The sequence below is a fragment of the Poecilia mexicana genome, unplaced genomic scaffold (genome assembly GCF_051168715.1).
Source record: "Poecilia mexicana isolate PSO_F unplaced genomic scaffold, ASM5116871v1 scaffold_20, whole genome shotgun sequence".
Taxonomy (NCBI): Eukaryota; Metazoa; Chordata; class Actinopteri; order Cyprinodontiformes; family Poeciliidae; genus Poecilia; species Poecilia mexicana.
In genome coordinates, this window is record NW_028263389.1 from 21,219,755 (window position 1) to 21,247,560 (window position 27,806).

At 39.1% G+C, this 27,806-nt stretch overlaps 1 protein-coding gene across 1 annotated transcript; it reads left to right on the forward strand.

Moving 5' to 3' along the window:
* Window positions 1–155: 155 nt before the first annotated feature.
* Window positions 156–27,761, forward strand: LOC106933884 (cadherin-20). Its single transcript, XM_015013409.2, has 11 exons — window positions 156–411; window positions 6,992–7,286; window positions 7,374–7,493; window positions 12,858–13,025; window positions 15,729–15,916; window positions 16,899–17,152; window positions 19,777–19,913; window positions 21,447–21,568; window positions 22,252–22,369; window positions 24,854–25,105; window positions 25,540–27,761. The coding sequence occupies exons 1-11, from the start codon at window positions 190–192 to the stop codon at window positions 26,061–26,063; spliced, it is 2,400 nt and encodes a 799-aa protein (XP_014868895.2). The 5' UTR covers window positions 156–189; the 3' UTR covers window positions 26,064–27,761.
* Window positions 27,762–27,806: the final 45 nt, after the last annotated feature.

The window sequence follows — 27,806 nt, forward strand, 5'->3', positions numbered from 1 at the left end:
AGAAGTAATCTTGATGCTGAATAAAAGGACGGCTGCTTTATCCACAGGCTTCCAAAAATAAAAATGATGCACACTCATCTGTCCTCTCCTTTTCTTTTCTTTCCTCAGAAAGTCTGCTGCAGGAATCAGAAAATAAGAGGAAATAACACGTGAACAGCACGAGTCTGTTCAGCATCGCTGGGTTTCACAATGGGGGTCCAAGTGCATCTTCCAGCCACTGCGGGCAGCTTTTTGCTCCCCGTGACCCTTTGCATTTTGACCCTTCTGCCTCAAGGCCTCCTGGGTAAATCAGGAGACGAGGAAAATACCAGAAGCTCTGCGCTGCTGCAGAGGGTGAAAAGAGGATGGGTGTGGAATCAATTTTTCGTCTTGGAGGAGTACACCGGACTGGAGCCGCTTTACATTGGAAAGGTCGGTGCCGACTGAAAGCATGGCTACACACACACTCACACACAGTATATATATATTTATATACATATATGACAACATGAAGGTACAACCTGAGGAAATGCGAGGTGAACAACTTTTCAGCGTGACCTTTTCAGTCAGTGTTGCTGGTGTGAAGAGAAGCTCAGTGTAGGAGTTGCTAAGTTTCCAAACTTTCAACCAGAGCAGAGCAACAGATCTTCCAGAGAGCTCAGCAGCCTGCAGGAGGAGGGATGATCAGACGAGAGGCAAAGGGCGGCTTCAAAGGTATAAAAAAAATCCAGATTTAATCCTGAGGTCTTCAGGCCCTCAGCAGTGCTGTCGTTGGAGCTTTGACATACCCCCGACCAAAGAAACAGGCAAATAACACGCTCAAAATAGAAACGGTGAGAGGATTATTGTCTGATCTGGTTTCATTTGACCTGAGATGGGATAAATAGGTAAAACGGGAAGTTTTAGCAGACTGAGTGAAACTTTGGGAAAGACTTACTGGCTGCAATGTAGAGGCTTTCATTGTTCATCCCACTTGGAACGACAAGGCTAAGTTCTAACCAGATAATGCTCTTACAATCGTACAATGCTTCGTCATAATCGTACAATGCTTCGTCATAATCACGCAACGCTTCGTCATAATCATACAATGCTTCGTCATAATCGTACGATGCTTCGTCATAATCACGCAACGCTTCGTCATAATCACGCAACGCTTCGTCATAATCGTACGATGCTTCGTCATAATCACGCAACGCTTCGTCATAATCGTACGATGCTTCGTCATAATCACGCAATGCTTCGTCATAATCGTGCGATGCTTCGTCATAATCACGCAATGCTTCGTCATAATCGTACAATGCTTCGTCACAATCGTACAATGCTTCGTCATAATCACGCAACGCTTCGTCATAATCGTACGATGCTTCGTCATAATCACACAACGTTTCGTCATAATCACGCAATGCTTCGTCATAATCGTACAATGCTTCGTCATAATCGTACAATGCTTCGTCATAATCACACAACGTTTCGTCATAATCACGCAATGCTTCGTCATAATCGTATGATGCTTCGTCATAATCACGCAATGCTTCGTCATAATCGTACGATGCTTCGTCATAATCACGCAATGCTTCGTCATAATCGTACGATGCTTCGTCATAATCACGCAATGCTTCGTCATAATCGTACGATGCTTCGTCATAATCACGCAATGCTTCGTCATAATCACGCAATGCTTAGTCATAATCGTACGATGCTTCGTCATAATCACGCAATGCTTAGTCATAATCGTACGATGCTTCGTCATAATCACGCAATGCTTCGTCATAATCGTAAAATGCTTCACCATAATCACACAACGTTTCGTCATAATCACGCAATGCTTCGTCATAATCGTACAATGCTTCGTCATAATCGTACAATGCTTCGTCACAATCGTACAATGCTTCGTCATAATCACGCAACGCTTCGTCATAATCGTACGATGCTTCGTCATAATCACACAACGTTTCGTCACAATCACGCAATGCTTCGTCATAATCATACGATGCTTCGTCATAATCGTACAATGCTTCGTCATAATCACACAACGTTTCGTCATAATCACGCAATGCTTCGTCATAATCGTACGATGCTTCGTCATAATCACGCAATGCTTCGTCATAATCACACAACGTTTCGTCATAATCACGCAATGCTTCGTCATAATCGTACGATGCTTCGTCATAATCGTACAATGCTTCGTCATAATCACACAACGTTTCGTCATAATCACGCAATGCTTCGTCATAATCGTACGATGCTTCGTCATAATCACGCAATGCTTCGTCATAATCACACAATGCTTCGTCATAATCGTACGATGCTTCGTCATAATCACGCAATGCTTAGTCATAATCGTACGATGCTTCGTCATAATCACGCAATGCTTAGTCATAATCGTACGATGCTTCGTCATAATCACGCAATGCTTCGTCATAATCGTAAAATGCTTCGCCATAATCACACAACGTTTCGTCAATCGTACGATGCTTCGTCATAATCACGCAATGCTTCGTCATAATCACGCAATGCTTAGTCATAATCGTACGATGCTTCGTCATAATCACGCAATGCTTAGTCATAATCGTACGATGCTTCGTCATAATCACGCAATGCTTAGTCATAATCGTACGATGCTTCGTCATAATCACGCAATGCTTCGTCATAATCGTAAAATGCTTCGCCATAATCACACAACGTTTCGTCATAATCACGCAATGCTTAGTCATAATCGTACGATGCTTCGTCATAATCACGCAATGCTTAGTCATAATCGTACGATGCTTCGTCATAATCACGCAATGCTTAGTCATAATCGTACGATGCTTCGTCATAATCACGCAATGCTTCGTCATAATCACGCAATGATTCGTCATAATCACGCAATGCTTCGTCATAATCACGCAATGATTCGTCATAATCACGCAATGCTTCGTCATAATCACGCAATGATTCGTCATAATCACGCTCTGCTTCGTTAAAATCATGCACCGCTGCTTTCTAACTATTTAGACTATTTCATTATCATGTAACACTTCGTTCTAACCGCGTAACGCTCCTCTCTAACCACACAACATTTTGTCATCACATAATGCTCCGTTTCAATCAGGCAACATTTTGTTATCTCGTAACGCTCCGTTCCAACCACACAATAGTTTTTTCTAACCACGTACCATTTCGTTATCACACAAGATAAACTGACCTAAAATTCAGCAATCCGTGTGTTTTTCTCCTACATAACACTTTCTATACTCACTTCTACTGTTTTTACATTGAATTACTTAACATTTTTAATAATGTTCTAAGATAAACACATTCTTAAAATAATTTTTGTATTTTAAACTGCACAGCCTAAATTTCTTTCACTTTGAAAAAACTTAAATGCTGACACGGCTTTTATATGGGAATGAAAGAAACCTGCCAAATTTCTATTCTTGATGAATTTCATTTGAAAATATTTTAGAAAATTATACATTTTTAAAGCCAATGGACAGAAACTCCAATGGTGTTTTACATGGATTGATTTACGTGCTAAACGCTTTTTAATTTACTTAGTCACTTTAACATTTTGTTGTTTAATTTGCTATACTGGTCAATTTTTTATCTTGATCTGAGCTTTTTAATTTCGCTTACAGTGGTTTACCGAGTAACATTTCATGAATGATTACAGTGGTTCAAACAGGTCAGTCACCAACAGAGGGAATAGAAAACATGAAAAATATATGGCATAACCTCATCTTTTAACATATTTCACCTCGATTCAAAGCTCCTCTGAGCTGTTGTTCAAAGCCTTTAGGTTGGGAGATGAAGCAGGTAACTAATACCCTAAGTTTTCAAAGCCCTTGGAGGTATGAAGGGATTAGTGCTGGAGGTGAAGGAAAAGTTTCGGCCTAAGATGCATCAACATAAAGAAGTCTAAAAGCAACAACACAGTTTTGATTAAAAAATTCTGCCCGAGCCTGATGGGTTTGCAGGTGGAGTGCAGGTGAGCATGAGGTCCAGAAACAGAAAGGGACGCTCCATTGTCTGCTGCACAGGAATGATAGGTGTTGCAAAGAGAGCTGGTGAAGCATCAGCGGCCTGACAACAAGGAGCTGTTTTACAACCCTGTCTGGGTCTCTTCTTTCAGAGGCCACAGATGATGAAAGGCCAGAGCCAGCGTCTTGAAAGCAGTGTGTTTTCAGATAGAGTGCTGAGCCTGTGTGCTCGCCTGTTGATTATATACAGCGCAGATACCAATGGAGGCATTGAATTTCACTCTGCCAACGTGATGGCAGTAAGTACTCGTCATCATACAGAGAGGCCCTCTTAGTACAAAGTAAAGGCTGATTGCACATCAACAGGCTGGCATTTGCACTTAGAGGCCACAAAAGGCTGCTGATTGCACTGCTGGGTCCATAGCAACAAACAGGGAGCGAGCTGTGATTACAGGTCTGCTGCCTGTTAACAGATTAAAGTTATGCATGTGACCACACACCACCCCTCTGGTCTACAGTTAACTCATCTTCACATCCAAACTGGACATGTACAGGACCTGTCAGTGTTGTCAACATAACGCCAAATCTTAAATGTACGCGTGATAATACAAAAGGAAAAGGGATGCAGTGAGTCGATACGAATTTTCAAAACTACGACAACTAGATAACAAGGTCGGGAAAAAGTTTTAATCAAAAAACTGAAGGATATGGAAGTAGGCCAGTTATGCTAGCTTGACTTTGGCAACCTTACCATGTAGATGTGCGGTGCAGTTCAGTTCGACCCACACTGCAACTCCAACAGCTCATCAGTAGAGCAGGTGTTTACATTTCTAATCTGCTAATGTGCTACCACATTGCTAATGTGCTGCTAATTAGCTACCACAGGCATAGCTAATCTAACACAGCAATTAATAATCGCAAAACAAACACCAAGCCTGAAAACATAAAACTGTAACAGAGTGAATGTTCTGTTCTGTGTGTTTGTTTTTTGGTGTTGCATCCTGATACATTAGTGGTGTTGTAGTCAGTCAGTTGCTATGGCAACAAGCGTCAGTATAGCATAACCGACACAGAGAGTAAAAAAAATTAGAATACATATGGTTTGGAGTTGTTCAACGGTTTTTCTGCGTTATTTTCCCTTTGCTGTGGCGAATTGCACTAAATAATACGTACATCTCTGGGTTTCATTTTCATAAAGGAGTTCATGGAACACTTTACAGAAAAATATATTGGAGATACTTCAGAAGAAGGAATTTCAAATAGCTTTAAGAATGTATTTGCAACAAAAACGATTATACCGAATGATTCTTCTTAATCCTATATGGCATGCTAAATGCCTAAAGCATGGCATTATATCACCACCAGCCTAAACCAATGATACCAGGATGGATCATTGTTTTCCTGTTGTTTACACCCAGTTCTGACTCAGCCGCTGAACTGGTGAAGCTAAAATTGAGACTTATTAGACCAGGCATCAATTGTTCTCCAATGTTGGGGAGGCTGTGTGAATTGTAGCCTCAGATTCCTGTTATTGGCTGACAGGTGTGATACCCATTTTGGTTTTCTGCTCCGAGGCTCAGCCTGTTGTGTGTCCAGATGTGTTACTCAGCGCACTTTGCTAGTAAACAAGTGGATGTTTGAGCTCCTTTTTCTACTTTGTCATCTTGCACCAGTCTGCTCATTTTTCCTCTAACATCAACAAGACCTTTTCAACCACATAACTGAAGCCCACTGGTTATTTTCCCTTTCTAGGACTACTTTTTGTAAAACAGAGATTTTTTTGTGCTAGAAAATATCAGTGGAGCAGCAGTTTCTGAAAGACTCAGACCAGCATGTCAAAGTCACTGAAATCCAAGTTCTTCCCTGTTCTGATGCTCACTTTGAACTTCACTAAGTTATCGTCACCACAGCTAGAATCCTGAATAAGTCTACCATCATGTGATTAGAAATTTCAATACTTTTGTTAACCAGCAGTGTTCACTGCTGGTAGGTGTAGCTTGTATGAGGTATTGGGGTTAGGGTACAGAGTCAGGGTAGGGTTAGGTGTATGTGTCAAAGAATGAGAGCTAATATTTTTCTGAATGCATGAAAGTGAAAATGGCTGACAGTGGTGCCTGCTTCCTATCTCCTAAAATTGTTAATGAAGTGTCAGTTCTGGTGTCAGATGAGTAACTAATTAAATTATACAACTAGAACTCCAGAAGGAAGCAGTTAAATGTCTTCAGTCTGTATTTTTATGTATTTTTATCCCTTAAAAGGACAGTTGAAGGTCAACTACATATGTTGTAAACTTTAAATTCAGTCATAAGCAGATGAGATTTAGGCACATACTGTAAGTGTTGATGCATTAATTAGCATAATCAACCAACTTCTTGATTTCTGTTCACACCTGTCATTAATCTGAGTTTATGCCACCTACTGGTTATTTATAGTTTCTGCCGTCTTGCCTGATGAGAGACCTTTATTAAACATGAAAACCTTCTATAACATTGTGGTATTTTTACAAGCGTTCTAAGTTAGCGTTTCTTTACTTGGATATTAGATTTCATACAACTTTCCCAGAAACTAACTTCATGTAGTTTGAATCTGAATTTATCTTCATGCAATCATCCAATCTGGTCCAGCACCAGCTTTAATTTGAAAGCTTTTATCAGCCAATACTGATAATGTGCTGATAATATTGTTAAGCCCACATTTCCACAAATAACTGCTGATTATTTTCTGTTTAAATCAGCTCATGTTTATCTCTGCAGGCATTTTCTTTCCTCCAATCGGTCTGCTCTTCAGGGATTGAGGCACATGTTAACTTGGACAGAGATCATAAGGCTGATTTGGCCTGGAAAGTTATTTGCTTGTCTTATCTTCATGTTTAGCAGAGCAAGGCAGCTTTATTGTTGTAAAACTGGGAGATGTGACCCATTTGAATGCCCTCAAAAAACACATCACCACCCAAAACACTGAGCTTGTGGCTGAATTTAGAAGCATTCACTGTTGGGATCAGATTGGTCATAAGAAGAGTTTCATTGTCTTAAAGTGTTGTTTTCCTGCAGCTCCACTCGGACATGGACAAAGGTGACGGCTCCATCAAGTACATCCTGACGGGCGAGGGGGCGGGAACCACCTTCACCATTGACGACAGCACCGGGGACATCCACGCCATCCAGAGGCTGGACAGGGAAGTGAAGTCGCAGTACGTTCTCCGGGCCCAGGCCCGAAACCGCCTCACTGACCGACCTCTGGAGCCTGAATCCGAGTTCATCGTCAAGATCCAGGACATCAACGACAACGAGCCGAAGTTCCTGGATGGTCCCTACCAGGCCACCGTTCCAGAAATGTCCAGAATAGGTCAGCAGAAGGGAAAAATCACGGCAGCTTGGGTTTTATCACCAACAAATATCCTCATCAAACTGTCTCTTCTTCCAATTTGCTCAGGAACGTCTGTGATCCAGCTCACTGCCACAGACGCCGACGACCCCACGTATGGAAACAGCGCTCGTGTCGTCTACAGTATCCTGGAGGGGCAGCCATACTTCTCTGTGGACGCAAAAACCGGTACGACCGCAGACATGCTGCAAACCTTCCTGATTGACTTTCAGCATCACGGAAGTTGTTTTTGGGGAGAGTTGTTTTTGCAGATGCTGGTTTACATACGCTACAAAGTTAGGAAAGTAGCTGATCTACAAAGTTAAAGAAAATCAATGGAGGATTTAACTTTCTATGTATTAAAAGTGGAATTTATGTACAGAAAAATAATTTCCCAATTTAAAATTTGAAATAATGGAAGAAATGCTTAGGATACACAATTTTATCTTAAGTATCTATTTAAAAAGCCAAACAGAAAACTTTTTGAACAACCCTGCCCAGACATGTTCCACCTACCAGATTAAAATTAGGCATTCAATCTGTATCTCTACTCCTTGAAATGATTTGACAGTGATGATTTAAATCAAACTGTCCAATCAGATGGCAGATAATCAAGTCATTTCCTGCTCAACAGGTGCTTCATTTAAACAAACTTTACTTATTTCACCTCAACCTTCAATCCAAATTCAATTTAAACCAAGAAGTGAGCAATTATTCAGCTTCATATTTTCCTTTATTCAGCCTGCCTCATTTTAATCTACACCACTGAGGAGAAGCTTAACTACTGATGCATATAAAACTACCTTCACACAGCATCCTTTGCTGAAACCAGATTTCTTTTTTTTTTGCATGGTCGTTCATACTACTAATTAAATGTGGCCGCGGTCTATGACTCCAGACTGACTAGCAGAAGAACAACGTATTTTTTCCAGGACTGCATGTGTCCTTTCTGTCTTGTAACCCAAAGCTGAGCTATATGGAGAACAAAGACGACTGTTGTCACTTTGGAAATTCCTGCAGGTCATTCAGTGTCTGTTTGCCTCTTGGTGGAACAGTTTCCATCTCATCTTTTCATCCGTTTTGCAGAACTTTCCAGTTTTTGTGATGTCCTTCTCGTCTCAAGTTTCCTTTTATTGGTGACCGTTTAAACTTTGTACATTTACAGTAAGGAGGAAATGTTTTGTACCCTTCTCCTGACTGATACTCCTGAATCCGTTTTTAGGGGGATTTAACAAAACGTGTGTCACAGTACAGGGAAAATCATATAACAATAACTTTTGCATTTAAATTTTTACAGATGTGTCAAATTTTTGGAGCCAGTGGTAAAGTAAAAATCTTCCTGTGGCTGCTGTTTTTTCCTCCTCTCTGTCACGTTCTGAGATGTAGCTGCAGTGATTTCAGTGCTTGCTTTGTGCCCCCTGTGTAAACCAACCAGCTCAAAATGGGGGGAGCTCAGCATGGTTCCTGTTGTTGCTACGAAACTACCCAACGTGTTTCTTTTGTTGCTACATCTAAAAACTCACTCATGGCAGCTGACAAAGAAGACGTGTTAAGCTTAAAAGTGTGACTTTCCTGTTGATAATGAGGACAGAAGGCAGGCTGTAGTGTGGAAAGAGGCTTCCTGGAAAAAAAACTTTCAGCTTATAATTGAAATCTAGTCTTTTAGACTTTTTTTTTTTAAACCAAGCTGTGTTGGTTTGATTTCAGTTATTTGGCTCTTACTTTGTAGTCTTAGTTACTGCAGGGTCAATCCTTCAGCCTCTGATCATTTTTATAAAACTGTAGTTTTATCTGGAGTGAATCTTTCCAAATATAACACAGATTATAGTTTACAGAAAAATGTGGGTTTTATTTTCAGGTATCCACATGTAGATCGCTTCAGAAGAAAACAAAAACAACATCTCTGTTTTTCAGTGACTCACCAAAAACTCTCAAAGGCTGGAAAAATAACTAGAAAACAGGAGGAAATTATATTAAGCATAAAAATCAAACTCTAGACCCGCATTATACCTGCAGAGGAGGTGATTGGAGGAAATCTGACCAAAACAAGCAAGCGCTTGGAAAAATATCACAAAAGAAAAATCATAATACAGTCTTTGGGCAGCAGCCTTGGATTAGTTATTAAAAACCCTTTAGACGGGAATGCTTAGAGAAGCCGAAGCATCTCAAGTGGAAACAACAATTAACAGTGAGCTCAAGGCTGTACTGGTTTGCTGTGGTGACCAGTTTACCACCTTGGTGATACTGGTTGGATCCGCTTTTCCCAACAGACCTGCCTTGCTCCCAGGAACAGACAAGCTTCCTGCCTTTAACCGAGGCTCAGCTTATCATAAGAAAATGTCTGCAAAATGAAGGCTGCAGCTGGAATCAAGGCAAATCAAACAAGGAATGTTTTTGTCATGTGATTTATGAGCAAGTTTTCAAAATGTTGCCAAAAAGAGAAAAAAAAAAGTGAGTTTCTATTTACTGGTCTGGAGCGAATCAACCAGGAGATGCAGAGCGTAATTTCATAAAATATTGACATGATATTTTATGAAATTAAAAATATCGTTTAATTTAATAAAATATGAAATTAAACGATATTTTAATTTCATATTAAAATATCGTTGGCTGCAATAAGTAGAATGAAAAGGTTGCAAACAGGAAAACTGGCTCAGGAAAATGTAGAGTCCTCCCCTCCAGGCTGGAGCTTTGTTCTTTGAAATGATCCGAGTTTCACACTCTGGTAAGGGAAAGTTTTCTGTTTTAGAACATATTCAGTAAATGTGTTTCCATCTCCCTTTTAGCACATTACTCTTCCAGAAAAGCCAAAAACTACCTCCAGCTAGACTAAAAACATTTTCTGCTAAATTAAAGCTACAGTACGTAACTTTCATAAAAATATATCCTTTTTACAAATTAGCTAAAACCCTCACTTTGTTTTGACAGCAGAGTATAAGACCAATAATCTATATAGAAAAACTCCTCTGTCTTCTTCCAGTGCTCCCAGTATTAACTGCAAACCTGCACAACTTGGTCAGAAATAACCAATCAAAGCTGGGAGGAGGGTTTTAGCACTGTCAATCACCACTGTGTATGTGCTACTCACCTCCTCCCTCTTTCTCTCAGCTTCTCCTGACTGTTATTAAACCTCAGGCTAATGAGCTAGTTAGTGTTGTGTGTGCAGAGATGCTTTTTAGCACACCTTGCTTGTAAACGAGTAGATACTTCAGCTCTTTTGCACTACTTTCTGTCTACTTTCTGTTCTCCTCTGACATCAACACGGCACTTTTCATCCACACACTGGATATTTTCTCTCTTTAGGAGCACCAGTCCGTCTGGCTGCAACAACCATGCCAAGTTCAAAGTCTCTTAAATCCCTTTTCTTCTCCATTCTGATGCTCGCTTTGAACTTCAGCAGCTCTTCAACACTTCTAGATGCAAAAAGGCGTCGAGTTGCAGCCATTTCATTGGTAGAATTGCTCATGTATTTGACAATTATGTGATTGGATAAAGAAATTAAATGAATGCATACTGTTAAAATTAGGATATTTCTTTCTTTTGATTGTGACTCTCATAAAATCGATTAATCAAAGAGTGCAAAATTTATTTTAATCTCTGACAAAAATGAGTTTGAATCGATTAAATGTCAGAACCATGGAGCAAAGGAAACTAAAGCTCATGGGCATTTATTGTAACCTTTATCGTTTATCATGATAAACATCTAAATATGTTTATTCAACATTGCCATGACAAATTCCTAATTATGCTTTTTTTTAAAAAACAAAACCATCTGTGTTGTCAGGATTGTTATTTTTACTATTTTCTCCACTATTTATGCAATGTGCATCAATAAATACCAATAAATTTGAAATTATGATTAAATGCAGTTCCTGTGTGCAGCTTAGTGATACAAATTGCACTTCTTAAAGTGACTGGTGTCCTGATGGTCCCAAAAGTACCACAAAATGTGATAAAACCTAAAGTCCTTATCGCCCAACCATACTCTGGGATATAATGAACGTCCTCCTTTTTGACCCGTCTGCGATTTGGGGTCAAAGTTCAGGTGTTATTTCAGCTTTTGACTTTGTTGTCATGGTTACGTAGCACAACAACTGCTCTAAATTAAAAACAAGTAAGAGCAAACATCCTTCCAGCTGCACAGCATCCAGAACCAGAGGGAACAATTATCCAAACATGCAATTCATGTTGTTGCCAAATTGAAAACAGTCATGAATTTGGCAAACAAAGCTAATTCCTAAAATTGCGCAACTTCAGGAAACCCTCACACTGAGACATCTTGTTGAAAAACTAACTCTTCTTTTAACGACCTTCATGATTTAATGCTGGCATACAAGAACCTTTTAGTTTTCCTGTTTTATTTCATCCGACGGCTCCCCTGTCAATAAAACCTCAGCATGGCTCTTGAGCAATGAATCAGCTTCCTGGGTTCCACTGTAACTTCTGCCTTTAAGGCTTTTACTGATGTCAACACAATATAAAACTCAAAACTGGAGCAGAAAACATCGTCAGCTGACCCAGACTTCTTGTTTTCTGCGTAGCTGTTGGTTTTGATGAAGACTACACTCTGGTGAAATAAGTGTGTCGAGTTGCAGGGTGAAGGCCAGATACATGCGCTGAACTGTTTCTACTGTAGAACCTGAGAGACTTCACAAATACTTGCCACACAGACAGCACAGATCCAAAGCATCCACAGCTATTTCAAGGTTACAACCATCAACTTTTTTATTATGGGAATAATCTCAGTTGTTCTGTGAAGACCTCAGGGTTTTTTTAAAGAACATTACAGAACAATTAGGAAGCCACAGCACTGCAAAAAACTATATTTTACCAAGTATTTTTGTCTAGTCTCTAGTGCAAATTTCTTAGTACAATTGAAATAAAACTAAACCAACTTACAAGTAACTTTTCAGCAAACAACAGAAGCTTGTTGTAAGTCGGTAATTTCTTAATATTGGTCAATTATTTGATCCACTGGCAGATAAATTCACTTTAACAAGAAATTGTTCACGTTATACATGAAATATTCTGCCAATGGACATAGTTCTTTTTCATCAGTTTTAAGGACTTACTGGCTGAAAACAAGCTCCTATTTCTTAATGACATGTTATCTATAAGTTAGTTGTTTTATTTAAAGTGTACCAAGATATTTTCACTAGAAACTTGGTTAGATTTTGTGTTTTTGCAGTGAAAGGAAAGGTTGGGGAGGAAGTTACGGATTAATCAGAGTTAAGCAGAGAACCACAGTAACTCTGGCGTTAAACATGCAATAATCTGCTTTTAGAGGGAATCTAACACTGAAAACACCGTCTTCATGCTGAAACACAGTGGTGACAGAATCATGCTGTGGGAATGCGATTCTTCCCATAGGACAGGGATGCTGGTCAGCTGATGGAGCCAAACTGTCAACCAGAGCTACAAAGTAGCATAGATCAAGTGATATCAATGTTTCAGAATGGCCTAGTCAAAGATCAGCAAATAATTGCACACTCTGGAGCAGCTCTCATTCTCTAAGCTTTAATTGACCCCGTGACCTTTGGCTTCTGCTCCCAGGTGTGGTCCGGGTGTCCTTAACGGACATGGACCGAGAGACCAGGGAGAACTACACCATCCTGATCCAGGCTAAAGACATGGGCGGACAGCTGGGGGGGCTGGCGGGGACCACCACCGTCAACATCACGCTGAGCGACGTCAACGACAACCCGCCTGTGTTTGACCAGCGTAAGCAAAACACCGAGCGTGTTTACGATGCATCTTCACCACCATGACACACTTTATTACCTCCTCGAGTTTTTAACAGCTCATTTACTGTAAACAAATGGCTGCTGGCTGCTGCATGCACAGCCTGCAGCTTTGAATATCTGATGCTGCTGCAACAAACCTTTGTTTTTACAGAGAGATATGCTTCAATTGTCTTACAAAGTACAAAACAAAGCTCATTTTTGAATTTTATTTTACAGATATCGTGTTTAAAGGGGCAGTATTTAGTAAAATGTTATTTTTCCAGCTCTCCATCATGTTATAATGTTATCCCCTCATCAAAAACATTCCTGGAGTGTTTCTTTGATTCTTTCATTCATGTTTAAGAAATCCTATAATCTCCCTGGCAACCATTAGCTGTGCAAAACGCCTGGCTGGACCTAACTCCACCTTCGAGTCGCAGCTCCTCCCCCACTCAGCTCCTTCAGACTAGCCAGCAGCAATTAGCAAACACCTGGTGGAACTGCACATCTGCTGAGCTCATTATAGGAGCTACTTCTCAGTGAAACGCTGGTAAAAATGTTGTTAAAGGGTTAATAGAGGAGCCATGTTTGGATGACTTCCTGAAGCCGCAGTTCCAGAAAGGGCAGGAGTTTTTAAAGAGACAGAGGCCCAATTTCAAGCATTTACAATACAACGTCAAACTTTAAGTCTTATTTGATACATATAGAAAGCATTTTTATAACTAAAGGTAACAGTGATTGTGCTATAAAATGGAATTATATTCCTGGAAAATGCACAATACTGCCACTTTAAGGGAACATAATAACCTCTGTCTGGGAAGTGCTTCACTCCTTTCTGTTCAGACCCATTAGGAAATATTCATGGGATCCAGAACTACATAAAACGCCTCGGTTTCAGCCCAGTTTTGTTCCTGGGATCACTCCTCAACTTATTCACATCATGATGGTTATATAGTGGGTTGTGGCACTTCGAAAGTGTTTTATAAATAGTTATTATTAATAACTTCAAAGTGTTGAACATTTTCAATAAGATAAAAACAGTACAAGTAAAACAAAAAAACAAGATCTGCACATTGTTGACCAGAGTAGACTGAGCTTTAAAGAGATGCAAGCTAAAAATGAGCGATAATATAAACATGTAATTTACATCCCACTTACTCCAGCAGACCGTCAAAATAAAAGTATTCACCCAAGAAATGAGGGGAAAAAACGGAAAATAATGTTTTAACTTGATGATAAAAATGGTCAGAAGTTGTCAAAAAGTGCTTAAAATTGGAAGAAATTGGTGTTATCATGCCAAATACAGCAGAGTGTTAAACATAATCACTGCTTGCTTTTTACTCCACTCCAAGAAAATCACAAATTCTCCCTGAAGTGCAAAAAGCAGCGGTTCTTACCGCGCTGTTAGAGTTCACAATCCCCTCAGTTTTGATTTATTTAGCCGCTTTTCATCCAGAGAGAAAAATGGAGCGTGTGAGCGCAGTAAAGTCAGATTTATTTTCCACCTATCTTAATCCAGATTAACAGACATCAAATGGCAACATGTCATCAGGAGAAATGACAATAATAAACTGTGTATCATCAGCATAGATGTGAACATTTATCTCAAGTTTTTTTATCTAAAGAATAAAAAGAGAAGTATCTACGGCTGGATTCCCAACAACCCCCTTTAATCCAATTCCATTTTGTTGTCTAGAAAGTCCAGTTCGTTTGGGAAGGTGTGAATGCACAATTGGACTAAAACAGCAAAGTGAACTCTTTGAATGCACATTTGAACGCCAAGCTGACCAGAGACCCCTCCAAAATCAGGAAGCAGATTATGATGCAGGGAATTCTGGGTAAACACAACCAAAACAAACACACAATTTTAGCGTTAGCAGGAGAAATGGTTTGTGGTCCTTTAACGAAGACTAAAGAGAAATCCTACAACCGTTAAAATGTCACGCTACTCTGCTTTTGTTTCTATTCTGTGAAGAAGGAAGTTGAGCTCAGTGTCTTCTTCAGAGGTTTTTGTATCATTTCCTTCATTAGTTCTTGGTGGAGCGCCCCCACAGGCAAGGAGAGGAACAGGTTTTTCAATTAGTTTGGTTTAATTGACAATGCAGTGTGAAAGAGAACACCACCAACTGAAAATGTAACAAACGTTGCAGCTTCGGTCGTTGAACCAAGCCTACCAGACTATGCTGAGGGAAAACAACCTGATTCACTGCTAATGTTCTGAATAGATTGTGTTTTACTCTTCATCCAGTGATGCGTTTCCTTCCCAAAAAGCATCCAGGTGCTGAGTCCTTCAGTCCAGCTCCATGTTTGGCTCATGATAACTCCACATTAAAATCCAGGGCTGACTCTCTCTCTTTGGTCATGTTCAGGTGGCTGACTGATGGCTTCAGTCCCCAAGAGAAAGAAAACTCACCACCCACTTCCACCTCCATCATAACCAATTAGCTCCGACCAATTAGCGCTGTCACTCAGTGTAGGTTTGATCAGCTGCCCGATCACACCACACTGGGCAGCTGCCACCTTTTCTTTGACGCTAAGCGGTAGATGAAGCCCTCGCCGGCCCACAAGGCAGCGTATCAGGACTTTATGGAGCCATTTATGTTTCTCTGATTTGGAGTCAAGCTGCAGTTCCGATACAAGGAAGGTATTTGGCTCCCTCTAGAGGACAAATGAGTGAACCATGTCTGGTTTGCGTTGTCAGGGTTGTATCAGATAAGCGTGCCAGAGTCGGCCCCCGTGGGTTCGGTGGTGGGCCGGATCTGGGCCAAGGACAGGGACATTGGGGTCAACGCCGAGATGAAATACAGCATCATCGACGGAGACGGGAGGGACACGTTTGACATCAGCACCGACGCCACCAACCTGTTTGGCATCATCACCATAAAAAAGGTAAACATTTCAGCGCAAATATTGATTGATTTCTGTCAAATAAATGCTGATGTTTTTTTACTTTGCTCATTTCTAAATCATATATAACCCTGATAGGTAACCATTGGTGCCACAATTTATTCCACATTTTACAATTATATATATATATATATATATATATATATATATATATACATACACACACACACACACACACACAATATTTTCCCTTTATAAACTATATTTGAAAATGTTAGTGGTGGCATTCAAAGAAAGGAGAAGGGTTAATAATATTAATGAAAATAAAAAGCATGATGGTATTATTTAATATATTATGGTTATTAATAATCTGAATAATTATAAACTATATATTGTTATGGTTAACAGCAATATATAGCATTTAAAGGTTTCTAATATTATCTTTAATAATCGCAATAATTAATACAAATTATTTATTATAACATGAAATGAAGCATTTAAACAAGTTTTTTTTTTTGCAACTTAAACCACTACAAATAAATAAAATATACTCAACATGTCACAATTTAAATTTTGTTTTTTCTACATTTATATGTATTTTTCACTTTTTATTTAATTAAGCTTTTAAAAATATTAAATTGCAGCTTTTAGTTAGATATGTGTATCAGTGATAGATTAGGACAAATTAACAAAAATATTAATTGAAAAAAGAATGTAATTTATGTCTATCATTAATTTATAAAAATGTGACAGGATTCACATAACATTAAATACAGCAATATAACATGAGTTTAACATGAAATATTATTAAACTATTTTCCAAAAAGTTAATGTACACAAAGTTTTACATTTAAATAATAAAAATAAACATACTTGCTTTTAATAAAAGTAACTTTTATTGACCCACCTTAGTGCTCACACCAATGTCTGCCTCATTTAGTTAGTGGCATGAATGAAATGCGGCCATTTTTCTTTCCATGTAAATCAAATACCATAATCCAGATTATCTGCTTCTCTGTTCCAGCCGTTAAACTTTGAGAACAAGCCAAGCTACACCCTGAAGGTGGAGGGAGCCAACACCCACCTGGACCCGACCTTCCGGCACCGCGGCCCCTTCAAGGACGTCACCATCGTTCACGTGAGCGTGGAGGACGTGGACGAGCCGCCGCTGTTCGGCTCGCCGGCGTACTACATCGAGCTTCTGGAAGACGCCGAGATCGGGACGGTGGTGAAGACGGTGTCGGCGCGAGATCCCGACGCTGCCAACAACACAGTGAGGTGAGCAGGAGAAGGAAAAACACATTCACACCACAGTTTGTTATTTTCTCCTTTTACAAATTCACAGTTTTTAATTGTGATTATTTCAGCCAGTAGTTTATTTCAGGTTGATTTACGTCAGTTTAAAAAAAAGTACAAAAGTTTTTTGGATTCATTTAGTTTTTCTTCAGATGATGTTCACAACAAATCAACATAAAAATAAGAAAAAGTTGTTTTTCCAAAAAGAAAATCTTTAATTCTCTTATTTTTGGCAAATACAAATAAAGAAAACACTCAAGGTGCATTCAAATGCAAACGTCAGGGAAAAAAACAAGACAAACAAATCAGTTTCAAACTTATTGCAACTTATTTCTATTTAAAAACAGAAAAATATTAAAATTATTAAGTATTTTTTTAAGGTCAGAATTAAATATCTCTATAATTTAAGCAAATTAACCAGACTTCAATTCTTCCAAGGGCTTAAATTATATGTAATGTTGCCTTTGCACCACCAGAGGGCAGCATTATAACACACATTAAAGCTGATCACTGCTGAAGCCTCAGAAAGAAAAAGATACTGATCAATATGAGCTTTCAGCTGATGAAATAACCAGTTTGACCAGTTTGGACCCTAACCAGTACACAGCATGACTTCTTGTGTTTTATATAAACAGATGTTGGTGTTCAGATTCAACCGTTCATAAACTGATTAGGCAGAAATCTCTTACTTAGTTCAGTGACATGAAGGAATATTAGCTCCACTATAAAACTTCAGGTTCAAGATTAATTAAATTATTTGTCATGCATTTTTTCTTAAATCTGTCATTTTGTGTCACTTACCCATTAACTGCCTGTTGAGACGAAGAGGTAGCAATTTTTAATTATTCTTCATATACTAACATTTTTTATTCAAATGTAATTCACGGGCTTTTATTTTGTGTTATGTTGATTTAATATCTTTAAAAAAACATTTTTATAATTTTCCAGTGTTCTTAATGGAAAAAATATCTAAAAATCTACTAATGAATGTCAAATTAGAGCTACATTAAAAAGTAAGATTGTGTTTTGATCTGTGTGGATTATTTTAGTTTAAAACAATGCACCAATTATTTAATACATGCTTCGTACATTTTTGCTCTAAACTTTTGAAAATAAATATTAACAATAATCTCCATCACTTATTGACAGGACCATGATTTTTTAAACAATGTTTTTGCAGCATTACACTAGTTTTATCATTTTTGAAGGTTTGAGACCAAATTAAAAAGTTTTCTTCTTTCATCATGGCTTCTTCATGTCAGTTTGCTGAAAAAAGGAAAAACTTTGACATGCTAGAACCTGTTAGATAAACAGATTTGAAACTTAGCCAACAAAACCTCAATACAATCAAGCAGTTTGGTCAAGGTAGTCAACCTCTTTTTATCAGTTTCAGTTTCTTTATTATTTATTTTACATTTATTTTAAATTAAACAGAATATAAAACACCCAACTGTGCAAAGTTCCAATACTTAACAGTGGTGCTGCGTGCTGGGACTGCGCTGACTGAACAAATGAAAGTTGCTTTTACATGTTTGACCAAACTTGTGAAGCTATTGGTGTATTTAAATGTGCTGTACTGCTGCAGAGTCATCAAATAAATTTGATTACAGACATAAATGTAGTGTGACTCAGTACATTTATGTAATTTTAAGTCAATTCAGCCGTTTTTCAGTATTGGATCGGTATCGAACGATACTAAACCTGAGATATCTGTATCGGTATCGGAAGGGAAAAAGTGGATCTGTAGTACATACTTAAAAATCCTCAACAGGAAAGAGTTAGTGAAATTTTCCTTTGTAGAAATGATCTCACTTTGAGAATCTCTCATATTCAGTTGTCAGCATCCTGCTCCTTCCTCTGGGTATCTTGCTTTAGCTCGGCTCACTCAGAGGAGCTGTTGTTGGAAATCGGCCCACAGTGACAGAAGATGAGCCAAAGCAGCTCTCTGCAGGTTTGTGTTTTCCTGCCGCCTGTTTGGCACGAGGAGCAGATACTCTGATTAAGCCTCCGATCAGGAACGCCGTCTCCTCGCTGCGCCTGCAGGAGCTGCCAGACGCCTTATCTCCCCGCCGCACACACGCATGCACACGCAGCATCGGATACGAGCGCGCGGCGGCCCTCAGATAGGATTACAGCTCCACCAAAGAACACGCAGAAGTGCACTTTATACAGTGCTGATGTGTTGATATCACTGCAAAAAACAAATCTTATCAAGTATTTTTCCATCTAGTTTCTAGTAAAAATATCCTAGCACACTTGACATAGAACAAAACTCACATAGATAACCTTTCAAAAAGATATAGGAACTTGTTTTAAGTCAGATTGATGAAAAATTACTAGTAGCCAAAAACTGTATGTATTTTACTCAAGTAAAAAGTACAGCAGAGTAAAAATACTCCTAACATTACATTTTTTCACAAAAGTAAATGTGAGTAAATGTAACTAGTTACGACCCAAAACAGGACAATATTAAGTGACTTTTTCTGCCAATGGAACAAGAACTTTTTCATCAATATTGATGAGTTATTGATTTAAAACAAGCACTAGACCAAAAATTCTTGATAAGACGGTTTGTTTTGTTTGAAGTGTGATTTTTTGGTTTGCAGGTACTCCATCGACAGGAGCAGCGACCCCGAAAAATTCTTCTACATTGAAATCACTTCCGGGATGCTGATGACGGTGCGTTCGCTGGACAGAGAGGAGGTGGGATGGCACAACATCACAGTCCTGGCCATGGAGATGAGTGAGTAGAAAATAACCCAGATTAACTCCAGCATCAGAATGTGACCCAATTTGTAGCAGAAACACTTCCTGTAGATCTAGAACAGTCTCTCATAACTGTGGCCCCCTAGTGGTATGCAAGGTACTGCATATAAACCACAGTTTATTTGTGTCCTAAAATGTTACTAATGCACACATCACAACTTCTTTTTTGATTTTCATGTGTTTGACATTATTGGAAAGCTTAGAATCCACACGTTCATGTTCATGGTTTTGTCATGCCAGTCACATTCACAAAAAACCACCACACTCCTCATTAAGATGAACAAAGAAGACAACAATAGGAGGTAGGGCAGTGCGGGGCAGATTCAAGTTAGGTGAGTGTCTGTTAAATGGGTTAAGTGGTCTTGAAAAAGTTTAAGACTGATCTAGAATAACTCCTGTTGCGCATCAGCAGACGCACCAAGTCACCTTCATCCGTCATCCATTGGGTTTGTTTGTCTGGAAGAGTCTTTGTTTGCTCGACACACCTTAAAGGAGGCGGTAATGGAATCACCGGCTGATTAAATAAGTTCTCGTGTGACGGCTAATTGAAAATGAGACGTTGAGGGCAGCAGCAGGAAGACCTGGTGAGGCAGAGCGTGGCAGGAAGGAGGAAACGATGAAGAGGCAGAACGAGAATCAACAGGGAGAACAGAGGGAAGCCGATTGATTTAGAGGACAGACAAAATAAAGTTACACACTTCCTCCAGTTTTACTCTCAAGGATTCTGTCGCTTTTTGCTCACAATGCAATGTTGGAAAACTAGCTACGATCACCAGGATATGATTATTCAATAAGAATACTAAAGCACAAATATATGATGGATGGACAGACGGACGGATGCTATAAACTTTCATTTATATAACAGATCAAAACCTTTCTGTATATTAATGTTAGATTTAGTTCTGGGCTTTGACTAGACCATTTTGACTGAGAATTCAGTGTGACTGAGCTTGAGCTAAGTTGGTGAAAATCCATCCCAAAAGCCTTCAAACTGTGATAAAAAGGTGTAAAATGTGAACAATGAAGCTTAAAAAAGTTTAAAAATACTGTTTCAAACCAATGTAAGATGCATTTTTAGTAAAAAGAAAAAAAATTAATTGTATCAGCAGCAAAATAAAAAAATGACACCCAATTTGAATTTTTTCCTTTGAGAAAGCATCAGTAAATGAAAGAAATGTTGACATTTAAAGTGGGCGGAGCAATCCGACTCTGTAGGTCGGACACTATTAGACCCCGTGGAGCTTTGACCTCCAGAATCAAAGTCACATTGCTGACTGATCGATCGTGTGATGAAACCTGAGAAAGTAGTTACCGCCCTCTAATTGTATTTTTATAGCCCATTACACAGTTGGTTAAGGTATGCAAATCGCTGACTGTAATGAAGAGTAATAGAATTGTGATGGGAGCGTGAGAAGCGGTAATGTGCTGCGGGTTGGCAGTAAATGAGGGGAAGATTAACCAAGTCCCACCGGGAGCTCAACGCCTCACAGCATCTTTGTGTCTTCTGCAGATAACCCCACGCAGATCGCCAGCGTGTCTGTGGCTGTGAGAGTGCTGGACGTCAACGACAATCCACCGTCGCTGTCGCATTACTTGGAGACGTTTGTGTGTGAAAACGCCAAAGCAGGACAGGTACAGAGACCAAAGTTACAAATCTAATGGTTTGGTTCATTCACACTTAGACAAGTGAGAGTTTTGTTGAACGGACGGCATCAATGGATGCAGTTTGAAAGGAGGCTTACCTCCACCAGCTGCTCAAAGGGCTTTTGGTGTTAAAGGATGACAGAAAATCTGAAAATATGACTTTGTAATTATGCGTTATTGGACACCAGCTGTAGCCTTAAAAAAGACAAACAATAAAATAAAATCATCAATTTGTTTGCACTTTAGTGGATCTTAAACAAACTATGCAGTTCTGGTTACATTTAAGAGTAGATTAAAAAGAAATATTATCTAAAACGGTCCATAATAAGTCACTAGTAACTAATAGGCAGTAAGCAATAAATCGAATCATAAAACGAGCTCAATAATTTCCATTTGCATGATTTATCATTTTTCTCTCTCTCTCTCTCTACCAAAGACTGGATGGTAAAAGTCTTCAGTCTGGTGCTTTTTTGAAGGAAAGTTTTGTTTACAGAGACTTCATAGTTCATTTTATTTGTATTTTGTTTATTTTGGAAATTTAAAATGTCTTCCAGTTCTTTTAGAATATGCTGCCGTTGCTATTATATTACTGGAGTATGTTCTGTTATTCCGTAATCACCAGTGAAACTCTGCGGTTCAGAGCAGTAACCACACCTGTCGCTGTGTTCCAGCTGATCCAGACCGTGACGGCGGTGGATCCAGACGAACCTCTGGGGGGCCAGCGCTTCTACTACAGCTTGGCTCCGGAGGCCGCCAACAACCCCAACTTCACGCTGCGAGACAACCAAGGTAGATGATCTGAAACACTGAGCGTGGCGGCGTTAGCTGCATGGAGCCCATCCCAACTGTCCCCGTCAGTACAGGACAAACGAAGCTCCACATGGAGCAGCAGCTCAGAGTCGGCTCTGCCTGAACTCCCTACTGTCTGCTGCATTACTGTCTGCTGCATTACTGTCTGCTGCATTACTGTCTGCTGCATTACTGTCTGCTGCATTACTGTCTGCTGCATTACTGTCTGCTGCATTACTGTCTGCTGCATTACTGTCTGCTGCATTACTGTCTGCTGCATTAACTGCAAAAAACTAAATCTTATCAGGTAGTTTTGGTCCAGTTTCTAGTGCAAATATCTTAGCTCACTTGAAATAAGACAAAAACTAATTTAAAAGTAACTTTTCAGCATGATGGAAGTTTATTTTGAGTAAATAATTTCTACATTTTCATGAAAAAGAACCAATTAACTGGAAAATATCTTAGTATGCTATAAATAAGACAAAACTAACTTATAACTAACTTTTCATCAGGTACAGGAACTTGTTTTAAATAAGTAATTCTTTAATATTGCTAAAAAAAAAAGTTAGTTCCACTGGCAGATTATTTCACTTATAACAAGAAATTTTTTCCATGTCCCAACAAGAAATAAATTGCATGATAAATAAAAATGAACTTGATCATTCCCATCATAATGATTAATATTTTTAGAACAGCAATTTTATCTACAGATATAATCAATTTCATTATTTCATTGATTATGTGTTTATTTCTGTTTTTAATTATTGTAACTGGTCGTCTTGTTTGTTTTTCTTTTTTTTAATAGTCCCCATGTTAAGTGTTATTAGTTCAGGTTTATTGATCTTTGAAGGGAAAACTCGCATTATTGTGCTATTACTACCATTTTACTTAAAAATAGTCTCAAAACAACATTATTGTTGTAATTTCTTTGCCAATTTATCGTCCAACAAAATTTGTTATTGTTTCAAAATACTCCATATCATGCTAAAAAGTTACTTGTAAGTTTGTTTTGTCTTATTTCAAGTGCACTAGAAGCTACACAAAATACTTTGTAAAGATTGTGTTTTTGTATTAAACTTACCCAAAATCAGTGTGAAATTAGTTTCATAGATTCAATTTCTACCATAATAAAGTCCCAAAAACTAATATATGATTTAATCTCCTCCTTAATCAGCTGCAGTATGAGCATCTCATCAGTGTCGGCAGTCCTAATAGCTCTGGATGCAGTAGGTGCATCTACTGGATGGAAGTCAGGCGCTTAAACCTCCACAGCTGTAACGTCCCTGAACAACCATCTGGGACTAATTACTATGAAACTGCAGATACTTCATCCCCACAGACTCTAGGGCTGCAACTAACGATTATTTTAGTAATCAATTAATCGGCTGAAAAACTGCCACATTCTGCAGATTTTTCCATTTCCCATCTAAGCCTTTTTTAAACAATATTAGAGATAAATTAAAAGTGGCACATAAATAAACAACTCTATTTTTTAAATAAGAAAATAAACACTTTAGGCAGTAAAATGTTTGCTAAAGCTTAAAAAATATTTGAGAAAAGTTCAGCCTTTGCTTGACTAACAATACAGTGTAGAGCTGATTTGTTGATCATTTTATATCTATTAACTGATTAATTACTGATAAACCATAATAAATGAAACATTGACCAACAGTTTGATGTGTAACTTGATCAAATGTAATGTTTACTGGCTTTGTATTTTTATCAATCAATTAAGTTTATTTGAATAACACATTTGAGGAACAAGGCGGTTCAAGGTTCTGTACATAATGAAAACATAAAATTACAAAGTGATAAAGAAAACAGTCAACAATTGAACAAACGTTACATTTTGATAAGTGCCATCACTCAAATTCATGCACATCAAATATGTTGGTCAATAATTCATTTATTATGGTTTCTATGACGTAAAGTTCTTTAAACTGCTTTGTTGCTGAAATGTGCTATACAAATAAAGTTAATTGAAAGCAAAAGTTGCTTAATAGATTTTATTTTTATTTTTTTACATAATTTGAACCTGGTGAAGCTCAATCTGAATCTGCCAGAACTGTTTCAGATACGTTTTATCTGAAACATACTTTCAGATAAAAAGGTTTATTTTATCTTAAATGCACACTGTATGTATTAATTGCAGTTTTGGTTCAATGGTTGCTTTAATTGTGTTGTTCTTACAGCACATGGGCTTTTTTTGAGTCTTGTCGATTGCGAAATTAGTCAACAATGAATCAATCAATCATTGATTAATCACGATTAATCGTTTCATCCCAAACAGATTGACAGTGACTCTTGAGCTTCTTATGCTACATTACTGTGCAGAAATTATTATCCAGCTCTAAAATCCTCAGAAGGTCTCCAGTAAGAAGAGATCTATTGATAACGATGGCTTTATAAATGTCGACTGAATGCTGGACTAAGACTTTCACCTTCCCTACAGTCAGAGCTGAACCTTATCTCTGCTGTCTGCAGACAACACGGCGTGGATCCTGACGCGCCGCGGCGGGTGGTCCCAGCAGGACCAGACCGTCTTCTACCTGCCCATCTTCGTGTCCGATGGCGAGCAGCCGATGCAGACCAGCACCAGCACTCTGACCATCCGGGTGTGCAGCTGCGACCAGGAGGGAAACGTCATGTCGTGCAACGCCGAGGCCTACAGCCTGCCTGCCAGCCTCAGCAAAGGAGCGCTCATTGCTATTCTGGCCTGCATCTTCGTCCTGCTGGGTGAGTGAGCAGCCGGCGCTGCTACTTGTGCAGAACAAGTTGTTTCTTGTGGTTTTCCTTGAACAAAGCCACCAGTGGCTCCTTGAACCTTCTTCAATGGCTCTTAATAATTTAGCAAAATATTAAAAGGAACCAGTTTCACATTTATATACAGATATTAACGTTGAGCAATTAATTGATTTCAACGATTTAATTTGAAAAAATCCAGATTTTCCAAAAATTAAATCTTTAAACACCAAAAATTTGATTAATTTGAATATTTCCCATCGTACTACAGTAGATTTTTGTTTTCTAAGGGATGATAGCTGTAATAATGTGGTTGTACAAGTGTAAAAAAATAAAAGAAAATGCATAGTACAAAAATGTAAAAATTGTACATAAATATTCTAGTAACGTTTTGTACTGACTTCCACTTTTTTTTTTTTTTTCACCAGTGATGATTCTCCTCATGCTTTCCCTGCGGACACATCGTAAAAAGCCCTACCTCTGCGACGAGGAGGAGAATGTGCACGAGAACATCGTACGCTACGACGACGAAGGCGGCGGTGAGGAGGACACCGAGGCCTTCGACATCGCCGCCATGTGGAACCCCAGGGAAGTGCACCACCCTCTAGGCAAGATACGGCAGGACATGATGCCGGAGATCGAGAGCCTGTCGCGCTACGTCCCTCAGCCGTGCGTGATCGGCGTGGGCAGTGGCGAGGACAGCAACGTCCACGGCTATGTGCTGGCGAAGCTCCTGGAGGCCGACCTGGACCCGTGCGCGCCGCCGTACGACTCCCTGCAGACGTACGCGTACGAAGGCGAAGGCTCGGTGGCCGAGTCGCTCAGCTCGCTGCAGTCGGGAACGTCGAACAGCGACCATGAGTACGACTACCTGAACGACTGGGGGCCACGCTTTAAAAAACTGGCAGAGATGTATGGAGTGCTGGAGACAAACACGCCTCCCATGTGGTAGAAGAAGAAAGGCAAAACACAAATGAGAAGACAACGCTGGGACGCCCGTATTCTACATCCGAAGGCTGGATTATCAGCAGCCTTGAAGGCCTTCACGCCTGCAGAGGCAGTCTGAGCCGGGTTTAAATCTTCTTCAAAGATGGGCTGGATTTTTGGGCCTCATGGGGTCCGGTAGAGGAACAGCTTCAAAGCACATGTTAACCCCCTCCTCGGGTCTGAAACACCCAGAGACAGAGCCTCTTTGGTTCAAAGTGTTTGAGCTGGAGATGAAAACTCCCTGCACCACAGAGATGTTTTCTTCTGAGAGAAAGTCAGTGTTTTGATGTGTTTTTGGTCCTAATTTACTCCTTTGTTTAAACTTTTGTATTTATGTTTTAATTTATTTGGGTTCTTCAACTAGCACTGTGCGTAAACTTTTAAAAACATCACATATGTTGTGACAGTAGACACCTTCGGGGTTTGCTAGAAAGGAGATTTCAATGCTTCTAAAAGTCACACCCATTGGTATAAATTACTGGATTGGACATTACGTCACTATCATGTGTCAGTGAAATTTGAAGTCCTGAAAAATCATGCCGTGCCATCATCCTCCTACTACTACTTCATGTTGTCTTCTTTGTCGTCTCTGCCAGTAGTAACATCCGGTTGTTGATTATGTGATTCCTGTGATGCAAAAAAAAAGTGTTTCCTTTGCAATTTTGTGAAATAAACTAATTTCAATACAGTCTAAAAAATTAACTTGATGCTAGCGCCAAAACCTTTTAATAATAAGTTTATTTTTTCTGAAATTTCCATGTTTCCATTAAGCAAATTTGACTTTGTAATTTGAACAGTTATGTGAAACGCATCTGGTACGGGTTGTAGACATGACTCAAGGCACAGAAATGGCATCACTACCTACAGAGGCTAATAGGTGATGTCCAGTCCAGTGATGTATATCAATGGTGCGCTGTATTCTAATATGGGTCTTCGATGTGTTTATTGTGATGTCTGTCATTTTTCACCCCTTTGTATTACGATTCCCAAACAGTTTTCTTGAAAGCATAAAGAAGTTGCCATGAGGCAGGGTGGAGGTTTATCTCGACAGAAATCTGAACGAGCACACGACCAAGTCGCCTTTCGTTTCCGATCCCACCGCCGTGCCAAACGGAGTCCGACAGCGGAGAGGCTCCAACCGTCACGTTGCTTTTCTCCAACCGTTTGGGCTGCAGGGACACTGGTCAACCTGCAATAAGTGCCAAATGTATAAAGAACAAAAAGACTTAAGAAAAAAAAAGAATCCAAGAGAGACGGAAACACCAAAATATGAAATAAGGATTTTAGAAACTGAGAAAGATGTAAAAAGTGCTTTTTCATTATTGAATTGGGCAGATTTACTTGAATTCAATATGGTGAGTCATACTGCACTAAGTGGTATGTGAATGTAGATATTTTTTGTATTCTTGTTAATAAAAACTTTTTTAAAAAAATGTTTGCTGTTGAACGATAATTAAGCCAAAGTTTACAGTGAGCACCTCCATAAAAACACAATACCAAGAGAAATGACATCAGCAGTGGTGTTAAGGGGCAATTGGACGATTTGAAGTTCAAAATTTACCCAGTCCAAAAATACTTTAATTATACAATCAAAGAGGTATGAATTATTATTCCCTGAAAAGCTCTTGACTTATGGTTAGCACTCTTTGGCCTTGCTATGAATGAGCAGTCTGCACAAAATGGAGTGGCATCAGATTTTAGCGGTTGT